Source organism: Rattus norvegicus, chromosome 9, assembly GCF_036323735.1.
Source record: "Rattus norvegicus strain BN/NHsdMcwi chromosome 9, GRCr8, whole genome shotgun sequence".
Lineage (NCBI taxonomy): Eukaryota > Metazoa > Chordata > Mammalia > Rodentia > Muridae > Rattus > Rattus norvegicus.
This window is the reverse complement of record NC_086027.1, coordinates 57250968-57263214: the sequence shown is the minus strand read 5'-3', so window position 1 is coordinate 57263214 and position 12247 is coordinate 57250968. Positions and strand designations below refer to the sequence as shown.

Genomic DNA, 12247 nt, shown 5'->3' with positions numbered 1-12247 from the left:
TGTTAAAAAAATACTGACAGGGATACCTCCATAATGAGGTTATGACACAATATAGTCTAATTCACTGAGGTCAGAACAGCAAAGAGAAAAGAAAAATCAAATCTGCTCTACATATGATCAGTCTGAGATGAATCAGAACCGTTCAGGTGTGCTTATCCCGTAGTGATGACACAGATTAAATAAGCAATGCTAGGTGGAAGTAGAAATGCAGAAGATATTAGAATAATTAGAAAAAGAATGTGAGGTTACCTAAGGAGAGACTACAGAGCGATAAGTAAAGATGTCTCTGCTCTCTCTGCTCGTGACTGTGGATACAATGTAACCAGTTCTCTCAAGCGCCCCGGACTTCAACGGGCTATAACCTGGAAATCTGAGCTAAAACAAACTTTTCTCCCTTAAGATATTTTTATCACAGCTGCAGTAAATGTAACAGAGACATTCAGGAAACTGCTGAACCATTTTGTCTCTCAATTTCTCCATAATAAATATGCTGCCAAGCACAGCTCAGGGTAAAATAACTACGACTATGATGACCCAAGTATAATAGTAACTGAGAGAGTGCAAAACAAGGACGTGCTAATTCCTCAGAAGTTCAACAAGAACAGGAGCGACAAAAACGTGAGTTTGTCTGTTTTATAAAAGATCTTACATGTATGTTTGAAATAATCTTGTCACCAATACTAGCTTGAGGTTGGATATGATGGTAAACACTGAAATCCTAGCATTTGGGAGACAGAGGGAGGTGAAGAAAAACTTACTAGTTGAACCTGTAAGTCAAATACAATGTTAAAAGCCCTCCATCACCACAAGGGGTTTAGCCGCCCCATGAGGAGGGTTTCACATGGGATGGCCTATAAAATCTCTTCCAACCTATGACACTATGCTTGTGTGACTTGGGGCTTCCTGAATTTCTGCCCCTTCAGCACCTACACCCTGTACCACACCTAAAGAAACCATGCAGTGTGTCTCCAAAGGGCTCGAGTAAAGACGTTGGCCACTTACCTCACAATTCACTGTTCATTACAGGGGGCTGTGGAAAAGGGGTGCCCCTTGAGAAAGCGCAAGGAGGCAGCATACAGGAAAAGCCATGCTGAAGCTTGAGAGGGAAGCTTTTGAGGCTGAGCTAACATGGACTCAGGCGACTGCACAATTGTGAGGAAAGTTTCTTTTCTTGATCAGTGAGGACTCAGAAACCATTAAGTCTAATCATTAAAATAGCATACAAGATGGAAACACTTACAGCCACATTTCTGCATACTCAGAGGAAGACCAGTTATGAGATTCTCATCTGAAGCATTTTATAGAGAAACATGAAAGTCACACCCTCCCCCAACCCCCTTTGCCCTTCTGTTTCAACAAAGAAACAGAACCAGTCTTCTCCTTTCCCAGTTTGTATGCAGAGTACTTCCAAATCGTTCCAGAACAAAACCATTTCCTCATTCAGGACCACACGGAGCGCTTCTATCAGAAGCGCTGTCCAATATCTACATAATCTCAATTCTTTAGGATCAAAAGACTCTAGAGCAGTGGTTCTCAACCTGTGCGTCACAAACCCTTTTGGTGTTGGGGCAGAGGGTCAAATGAGCCTTTCACAGGTGTTGAGTATCAGATATTTACGTTAAAATTCCTAACAGTAGCAAATTTCCAGTTATCAAGTAGCAATGAAAATAACTTTATGATTGGGAGTCATCACAACATGAGGAGCTGTATTAAAGGGTCACAGCATTAAAAGGCTGAGAACCAGTGCTGGGACTTACACTGGCCGGCACCTCGATGGCGCCTTGACCCCTCACATGAGAGAAGAGTTGTCCACAGAACACCAACTGTGGCCATCACAGCCCCTGCACAGCAGCTGTGGGCACCTGGCTCTTGAGGGCCACCTGGCTCCTTTCCAGCTGCCTTTCAGCAGCATCTGCCTTCCCGAAAGGGCCAGGTCTGTCTGGTGGTCTCACCTGTTTTTCCCGCTCCACTCTCCCCAGTAATGAGAATGCACTGATCTTTATCTTGATCACGGAGGGATCTGTATGCTTCATCCGACAAAGCAAAGCTGCGAGAAAAAAAATGCAGGGGGATTCAGCTGGTTAATATGTGCTTATCTGGTAACTATGGGTATTTTAAGGGCCTCTGTAACTTGCTTCAAATGATCACATTTTATTTCTTGCCAATTTTTGAAGAATACAGATCAATATATCCATCTTTTCTGTCCCATTTACCTTCTCCCATGAATTCTCTACTAAGCAAATAACACTGATTTATTTATTTTAAAATGAAATTTTACTTATCCCTCCTGTGTGTGTGTGTGTGTGTGTGTGTGTGTGTGTGTGTGTGTGTGTCTGTGTGTGTGTCTGTGTGTGTGTGGTGTTTCTATTAAAATCTAGGTAACTGGACTGGAGAGATGGTTCAGTGGTTAAGAGTTCTTCCAGAGATCCTGAGTTCAATTCCCAGCAACCACATGGTGGCTCACAACCATCTGTAATGAGATCTGATGCCCTCTTCTGGTGTGTCTGAAGACAGCTCCAGTGTACTTATAGATAATAAATAAATCTTTAAAAAAAAAAAATCTAGGTAATTCAGAGAACCAAGAAAATGTCACACTGCCATGTTTACGCTGGATAATATTGAGATTGTATTGTTCAGGGCAATCCTCGAGCATTTTGATATAGTGAGAAAGCATTATCAATTTATGGAAGCCTCAATATAATAATGAAAAAATCTTTTCCCAAACATTAGCAGAGCACATTCAAATATCACCTAGTTATAACAACTATGAGGCTAAATAAATACAGAGCTTGATAATGCAAGGTGGAACTTAAGGCCCACTGGGTACTATGGAGCTCACCATGGTTCTTGGCCACTGCCTGGAGCCCAGCTTCTCATCCTTATGATGACAGAACCTCCCTATCATGACACCGAGGCCAGTCCTCCTGTCGGTCTGTCCCTCCTCGAGTTTTACTAACAAGGTAAATGTCTCTCTTTCATTGAAAAAAAATGAAAAAACTCTGGGCAATATGATAAATACTTTTGCCAAGATCCTACTTCTCATTCGTTAAGACATCATTTACTGAGAGCGTGTTAAGAACAAGCTGGGAATATAAAATAATATTCAGCCTCTTTTGTGAGTTCTGAGCGGAAAGCAGAGAAGAGACAAAAATGAATAGCTCAAGCCTCTGCTCTATCAAGCCTGATAAAGCAGAGAGCACTGCATAGGAGACAGGGACCCGAGACCAGGTACTGGAGTCCGAGAAGAGAAACTTTAGGAGGTGGAAAATTAGTTCCAAAGAATAAATTTGCAAGGCAAAGAGCTTCTGGGCATAAACAAAGTGCCAGGGAAGCAGACTGACACAGGCTGTAGGAGCACTTCCAGTGCTAGAAAGAAGGCATATGGAAGGGGACCTGAGAAGGACTACACAGGGTCCCATTTAGGAACAAAAGACGTGCTTAGGTGTCACGCTGCAGGGCTATACCTGAGAGCAGAATAGGCGGTACTGAGAGCTAGGAACAGTTCCGTTTGCTTCAATTTTCCACAACTCATTTATGCTTACTCATTTTAAATCTCCCAAGACCGGCACACACAAGGCTATACCTTCATACTGCCAGCATTAAATGACAGGGACAGAACCGACACAGCCTCTGCCTTCGGCTGGGTCACAGTGTGACAAAGGAGCCCAAAGAAAGCAAGCTGGAGGCAGGAAGGCTAGGCACAGAGGAGTTCAAACATAGTCTAAGCTTCCATATCTTATCTCCTGCCGTGTGGTGCCAGAGGCGAGCTGCCCCACTCTTACTTTGTAACCTTTACACAGACATATCTCTGGCCTTGTATGTAATAAGTAAACTAAGCTACCATTGAATAAACACCAATGAAGTAAAGAGAGGTAGACGTCGTTATCCCTTCCACAGCATAAGCTCCTGCATGGTAGAGGCTTTCTAGCCAACTAATCCCTGTGCCACGCACACAGCTTTAAATCTAATATGTAACATGACCAGTGCAAGGCAGGATGAATGCACACATGCACTGTCTCTGAACAAGGACGGTGCTGGAGTGAGAGAGCTCCATCAAACACATAATTCCCAGAGTCTCGTTCCCTCCATGACCTTCGTGCAGGGAAGGAGAACATTGCTTAGACTTTCTTCCTCGCCTGCCTCCCCTCCCACTTCTCCAACTTCCAGATAACAGTTCAGAGATGTCACTCACAATGTCTTCTTTGGCACGCAAGGCAGGAAAGTGCATTACAGTGACTACAAAAGAAGTTTTCCAACCACAAAGATTTACTGAACTCCTCGTGAATTGCTGAATACAGGTCTCTATTGGTGGTTCCAGGACTGGGTTTAGTTTTGTTTCTATAGTATTATTTAATCACCGAATAATGAAAAATTGCTTCAGACAGGAATAACAGCATTTGGCCCATAGATGCACACACATAAAAAGTTGGGGAAAATGACTAAGTAATTCTTCCAGGGGTTTACTGTGGGCAAAACCCCTAAGCTGAACACTTAATTTTTTTTCTGTCTGACCAAATAGAAATATAATTATCCCTTACTAGTACTATCTATGAAGAATTTTTTTCTACTAGCATATTCTGACATTCCTTTTCCCGACTCTCCCTGGATGGGGGTGGATGTCCAACCCCCTTTTATAAAGTTATGTGTTTCCAAATAATCCCTGCACAGCTCCCGGAATACTTTACATCGTCTCTGGAGGATTGCGATGCTTCTCCCAATGCTAGTGCCACAAATAGCTGTACCATGTAATAATGACAAAGGGAGAGAGAAGTCTGCACATGTTCAGCGCAAACGCAATTTGCTCTCTTGGTGTTTTTGATCCAAGGTTGCTTGAATCCATGGATACAGAAAACCAACAGTACTTAACTGTTTAAGGACTTGATTCATCAAATGGGAGACATAATTTTAGCAAAAGATAAAGAACTAAAAGGGGATGTTTCTTCTTTTAAGACTCTAGAAAGTGACTGATTTCCAAACGCCATGAGTATGTACCAAAATACTTGAGCACTTTAAAAGCTGCCTGGCTCTGACCAGGGACACACCTACCTCCAGTCCCAATGACACACTTAACTCTTACAGACACAGATCTCCACTTCTTCTTTAAATGACCAAAAGAATGCCCCCGAAGAACACAATCCCTTTTCTGGATGTACTCCTCTTCCTCCTTGGCAACTCTACACAAACTCATCCCCACCACCTCTTCTGCCCTGGAGTTGAGCCTTAAGAATGAGAGCAACGGTATTCCCAAGGCTTCCAGATCAGCTACCCAGCTGCCCACCAAACTTTGCCCAGCAAGCACCAAGATACATCCACTGTGCATTTTCTGCCTATTACCATGTTTTAGTTTCAAAAGTTTGGTTTGGGCTCATCTGTCATTTTCTGTGAGGGTAGAATGGTGGGTTGCGTGCTACAAAGAGCCCAGCTGGTATTTATGCTCTTCCTCTGCCTTATTTCTACTCAAGAGTGTTAATCATAGTGGTTCACCCTGCATGGTCATCAGGGGCAATGGCAGGGCTTCCTTCTCCACACTCTCCACTCTCCACCCTGCCATTTCCTCGATAAGTTTGTTTCACCTCAAGTGCAGAGCAGAAACGAAGCCTGAGCTTCCAACATGACGCCACCACTCCAACATAAGCACACAAGCCCAAGAGCAGTCCAGGTTTCAGTGTCTCCAGCTCTGTCCAAATGGGTAGCGTGGAAACACACCCTGTCTGTTCCAAGCACTCTCAGTTGGACCACTCTGTTAACTAGTGTTTAACAGGCTAGAATCTGTTTCAGAAAACTCTCCTGAACTCAGATAAATGATTCCACCCTCCTGATTCAAATGCTCGTCTTCTAAGGCTCTCAAACTGGCATTCCCTCCCATGTGATCCTGAATCCCAGAGTCATTAAACCACCCTAGGGAATTTCCCTTCTCAACTCAGCCCTCTTCAAATAGCTCAGACTCGGCGTTCTCCTCCAGAACTAAAATCCCGACTGTCTCTTTCCTCTTCTAACTCTGGTTCAGCTCTGACATCTCAGTGTTTCTAAACTAAGTTACCTCTCCACTCCCAAAAAAATAATGTGCTTAAAAGTGCCTAAGTTCCATCTGCTAAATCTAACTTCATTTTCAGCCTGATGAAGAGGCAAGGCAGCCCACAAGAAGACTTAAGAGGAGGAAAGGGAGAGACTTCGGGGTTTTGTTTCCTGAGGGAAAGTCCCCAAGTTGGCTTCCTTGTAAAAGACTTTGTGAATATTTTATATACTTACCTGTCTTGGACTGTTAATTCAGCAATGTTTATCCTCTTGGGAGATATCACCTTGTTCTAAATCAGTGTTCCAACCATCCACGTGAGAGCTGTTCTACCCATCTATGAGAGAGTCATTCTACCACCTCATAAGGGGCAGCCTCATCCTTACAGAGGCGGTACTTTTGCGTTGGGCAGTTTTACTGCACTTTTGGCCTATGCTAGCACAGCCACTCAAGAGGTGAAGGCAGCAGGATCAGTTCAGGCACTCCTCCTCTGCATGGAGAGTTCAAGGATTGCCTGCAGCAACATGAGACCCTGTCTCTAACAAACACAGAAGGTAAACTGAGTCAATCACATGGCATGTGAGAATGGATACAAAAGAATGAGTCCAGACAGGCTGCCCACAGGAGTTATATTTAAAAGAACTGCTCTTGTGTTTTGATTTGATTTTTAAAAAGGAACTATACTTTCCTTTTCTACATCCAAACTCAGAGAAAGACCCAAACTGCCAACCCAATAGAAGAAAAATATCGTACTACAGTACAACAAAACACAATGGTACTAAAGTGTATTTTTTGATGATTATAATTTTCTAAAAGTATTTTAGCTTATTAAACTCCTAAGGTCATACACATTCATAGCCTAAATATTCTTCGAGCTGCATTTTAACTGGAAAAGCTATGTCTCTACTGGCCACTGACAAAATATCACTGTGGCTAATCAAAATGAAGGCATCTGTTCTGTACTGACGAGAGCAGAACATGAAATGAAAGGTTAAAAGTCCAGCTTCAGAGCAAAACATGGCACACAGACCCAAGACTCCCTCCTTTAGACCCATGCTGCCATCCAGAAAACACGCTCCCATCGGTACATACTGGCCCGCCAACCTCGGTGTTCACAGATTTCATATCTTGTCACTCAAAAATAAATATTAATCTTTATGGTCAGGTATAATCACTTAGAGGACAAAATACTTCAAACGGTACTTCACGTGTTACATTTCAAGGCATGATAAAAATACCCACATGACTTGACTGCACACTCTAGTAATTGAGCACCAGATTTAACAAGAAATGTTTTCTATCTTAAAAGCTCACATGCTAGTTACAAAAAAAAATTCAACTTGACAGAGGTACTGAGTTAATACTAGCATGTATGAGGCCCTGGGTTCAACTGTCAGCACTAAAATTAATTAATTAGCTAATTAATTAATTAAATGAGTGTTCTTTTGACATTTTAGAAATTTTTATTACAATGCCCTTAGTACAAAAGTGCTTGGGGTCATATCCAATATCTTTGGACCCCATTATCAAAATCATAATGGAGACTCTACAGTTTATTGAGGCCCACCAGACTGGCCTGAGACTCACCCAACAGAATAAACACCATGAACACCTCTCCTTTTACCAGACAGATATGGTGCTGATGGGCACTGGATGGTGGGCTAGACCAGTGATGGTTCTTTTCACAAGTGACTGCAGAAGCCAGGGCTGGAGACAGGGCATCAGAAAGCAGATAAGAGACTTGGGGAGACTAAACCATCCCAGGAAGGAAAAGGACTGGATTCAGCTTTGAAAGTCATATCTGGGAAACTTTGGCCCTCGTGGCCTGGAAGCATCATTTTGGAATTTAATTGCAAATCGGATGTGCTGCCAAGGACTACCTTCAGAAAAGTTAACGACAGCGATACCCAGAAAGCCTGGGGCACCAACATGCTACCAGAGGGCCAGAGTCCTCCTCACTAACAGCGTTCTTCCTGGACTGGGAAAGAGCTCAAAAGAGACTAACTCTATCTAGCGCCACTTCTTTACCAGTCTTGGCTACTGAAGGGAACGCAGTGAGGCACAGGTGCCCCATCTCGTTCTTTACTCACTAACATTACGTGTATGCAGAGGCAGGGTCAAGGTCATTTACAAGGGCTGGGGCCCTGGTATGCTCACCTAGGATGACGCACTTAAGAGTGGGGGCTCTGAAGCCCTCTGGAAGCCTGAAAAACAGGAAAAGGCCTCAAAGCCCCCACAAGAGAATGCTAACAAACATGACAATGTACTTCCTAACATCCAGAAAACGGAGAGAGACAGCGGCTTTGGCTAAGGGAGAGTGGAAAACTGCAAGATCTGAATCCTAAGCCATAAGCAAGGCCAGAGGCCAGGAGGAAGCAGAGGAAATTATGGGGGCTAGGAGGAAATTATGTTATTTCCCCTCTCCAAAAATGAGTAAAACACACAACTTGGAGGAAAGAACAAATACACAACCGGGGCTCTTAACTCAAACCCAATTAACCCTCGGGTATTTTTAGTATCTCTTTCAATAAGGAAATTCTAACAATCGTCTTTTATTTCCCAATTCTCATTAAAATAATCACATCTACAGGAACAGCCTTTCCAGCTCAAGGTAAACACAGTTTAAACAAATTGTTGGCACAAATGTGGCAGAACTTTAAATGTATTATTTATTCCCTTATTCCAAGTTGGCTCATTCACAGCCAGCTTCTATGACCCTATTATAGGCAACTGAGTCCTGGAGACTTAGCCCGGTAGAGTCTGTCTAAAGACCCTTCCTAACCAAACTCTCTTTACCAGCTGGAGGACACATTGGGCTCTCAGGCCAAATGTTTAGGTTGTTCAGAAAAGCACGACCTCCATGTTTCCACATTCCAGTATAAACTCTAAGGACCCCGTGCAGGTGCTGGGTCCAGAGGGCACAAGGGCTCAGACATCACAGTTTAGCACTAGCCAGGTGGGCCACAGGAAGGCCACTCTCAGGAGACAACGCTGAGCTGGGAGACCCTGCACACTAAAGAGGTGCAAGAAGCTCTGACCATGGTAATCAGAGTTTTGGGGTGGAGGAGATGGCGTTTGAACTAGAACCCCAAGTACACTTTGGGGAGGGGGGTTAAAAATTCCTCAACAGAAAAGAAGTCCAGTTGTAAAAGAAAATTAGCTTCTTAGTGAGCTTGGCTCACTGTTAAGCCTCCATGATCAGAGTGAGCCCTGAACAATGTCTGAAATGTAGCCAGTGCTCAGAGAAGGACTGGGATGCTAACTAGAGCTAATGACTCAGTTTACATCAAGGTTGAAAGAATAGGAAAGTAGCCACCTCGCCAGGCCCCATGAGTTCTGTCCCCCAAATCATGGTTGGAAAGATTTCTACAAAGATGTATGTGTTTTGCTCCATCACAAAGGGTAGCAATAGTAGCATGTCCCAGGATTTCTCAGGCAGCCAGAACTAACCGGAAAGGAAAAAGGACAGCCCAACAGGCGCTCTCCAAACACAAGGTGTTATACTCATCTATTCGAATTAGGATGCAAATCTGGGACACATCATTTAGACTTCCATGTCTTAATTTTATAGAGAAAATATATTGGAGTTGAAGGGCAGTGTCAGAGGACTGCAATTAAGATGTGGAGAAAGAAGCCTGTGTCACCAAACAATGAAGTTCTAGACTCAAGCGGCATCAGGGTCTCCTGATGTAGACAAGCCCTTCTAGAAACTCGCTTCCTTCCCTTACTCCAGAGACTGGTCTCCTCCATGGGAGCTTCCGTCACGCACTGAGGGAAGTTCACGTTTCGAGGTCTCTTCTGCACATTATTTGGTTGCTATGTTTTATGGTGGTGTTTTTTTTTTTTAATTGCTAACATGTCTACATACCAAAAAGTCTACCATATAGGCATGAGTAGACCCCAAAGGCCAGACACACCCTGCCTGTTTCCCTGCAGTTTTCCTCTACCACGCAGGAGCAATTATAAAAAGAGAAACAGGCACGCCCTCCTGGAGAGTCTTAGTAACCCTCCTCCTCTCTGCACCCTGGCTAAGGACTTCAGGAAGGTTGGGAGTGCGGCCATGCCTAACTATCTAGAACAGGCAGTGCGAGACTTAACATGGACACGAGCGTGCTCTCACCCAGAGGGCCTCAAACAGTTTTTGCATGGTGCCACACACAACATAAAGCTCCAAAGTGAACCCCAATGCACAGCTCTGGAGCATCTGCTTGAAAGCTTCAGTCATAGCACCATGCATAAGTGGCCTTAAGAAAATAACTAGAAATATCCACCTATCAGATTACATATATATATACCTGAGAGAAGACATACTTGGATCTGGAAGTAAGTAGACAGTCAAACCGACCATCCCATGCCTTCATCAGGAGACAGCATCTGAGAAGAGATCTGGCCTAAAGGCCTGTGAGAAACGACCTATGCACTTAACCTAAGATTTCAGAATGAAGTCCTGAAAATTAGCAACAATAGTGCTATAGGAACAAAAGGCCCCGCCTGGTCAATCCTTTCAACCCTGAGGTACTCCAGAGAGGCATACAGTGTGCCGTGCACAGCACCTATGAATGTTTCTGTTACAGAAAGGAAGCTCAAGGCAAGTTTATGCCCTAAGAACAAAAGTTCCCAGTTTGTATAACAAGAGAAGTCAAGCTAGCAAAGCCACCCCATACAGAACCCAACCTAAAGAAGCTTCACTTCTTTTTTTAATTGGATATTTTTTATTTACATTTCAAATATTATCCCCTTTCCTGGTTTCCCGTCCATAAACCCCATATCCTATCCCCTTCCCCCTTCTTCTATGAGGGTGTTCCCCCACCCACCCACCCCTTCCGGCCTTCCTGCCCTGACATTCCCCTATACTGGGGTGGGGGGGGTGCCCAGCCTTGGCAGGACCAAGGGCTTCTCCTCCCCTTAGTGCTCAACGAGGCCATCCTCTGCTACACATGCAGCTGGAACCATGGGTCAGTCCATATGTACTCTTTGGAGAGTGGTTTAGTCCCTGGGAGCTCTGGTTGTTGGTATTGTTGTTCTTAGGGGTGGCAAACCCCTTCAGCTCCTTCAATTCTTTTTCTAACTCTTGCAACGGGAACCCAATTCTCTGTTCAATTTTTTTCTTTTATTGAATTTTTTTAATTTACATTTTAAATGTTATCTCCTTTACTGGTTTTCCCTCCAGAAACCTACTATTCCACCCCCCTCTCCCTGCTTCTATGAAGGTGCTCCCTCACCCACCCTCCCATTCCCTCCCACCTTCCCACCCTGACATTCCCCTACACTGGGGCATCGAGCCTTGACAGGGCCTCTTCCCATTGATGCCGGACATGCAGCTGGAGCCATAGGTCCATCCCCGTGTACTCTTGGGATGGTGGTTTAGTCCCTGGGAGCCCTGGGGGATCTGGTTGGTTGATTGTTGTTCTTCTTAAGAGGTTGCAAACCCCTTCAGCTCCTTCAGTCCTTTCTCTAACTCCTCCATTGGGGACCCTGTTCTTAGTTCAATAGTTGGCTACAAGCATCCGCCTCTGTATTTGTCGTGCTCTTGCAGAGTCTCTCAGGAGACAGCTATATCAGGCTCCCATCAGCATGCACTTCTTGGGATATGAAATCGTGTCTGGGTTTAGTGTCTGTGTATGGCATGGATCAGGTAGGGCAGTCTCTGGATGGCCTTTCCTTCAGTCTCTGCTCCACACTTTGTCTCCATATCTCCTGTGCCACTGGAATTCATCTATGGACACATCAGCATCCCATAAGAACCCTATGTCTCGCTTCTCTCTTCTAGGCCCTACAGATTCAGAGGCACTTGTGGTTCAACTGAACAAGCATATTAGATGCTTCACCATCATAATCCTGTGCGAGGGGACCCTCCATGTTCACCTGCTCTAGAGCTTCCTTACACACAGATGCTGGCCTAAGCTTATCAGGCTTGGTTTTTCAAAACTCTGTATGGAAACTTCAGTGTTATATTCCTGTGTTTATGACACTATTTTCTACAAGGAAGTTATGGGAGATATTCATTATGATGTTTTGCATGTCCTAAGTCCCCTGAGAGAAATCTCCCTTTAACCCCCAAGAAAAACTTTCATCCTCTTGAACAAACAAGACACTTTAATCCCATATGCAAAACTAACTTTATGACTGATCGCATTTCCCCTTCTGCTTCCACAAACAAGGCCATGAAGAGGGTAAGGTCAATCACTACAGAGAGCACCATGGTACTAGCTTTCTCTTAGGTCTCAACTACTT

The 12247-nt window shown here is 44.1% G+C and overlaps 1 protein-coding gene across 9 annotated transcripts in view; it reads right to left on the bottom strand.

Moving 5' to 3' along the window:
- Positions 1 to 12247, bottom strand: part of Myo1b (myosin Ib) — a 162277-nt gene that overhangs the window by 81121 nt on the left and 68909 nt on the right. For all 9 annotated transcript variants that reach the window (XM_039082950.2, XM_063266575.1, XM_063266578.1 and 6 more), the window contains exon 4: positions 1953 to 2047. In XM_039082950.2, the coding sequence (XP_038938878.1) occupies positions 1953 to 2047 (95 nt within the window). The remainder of the gene's footprint in view (positions 1 to 1952; positions 2048 to 12247) is intronic.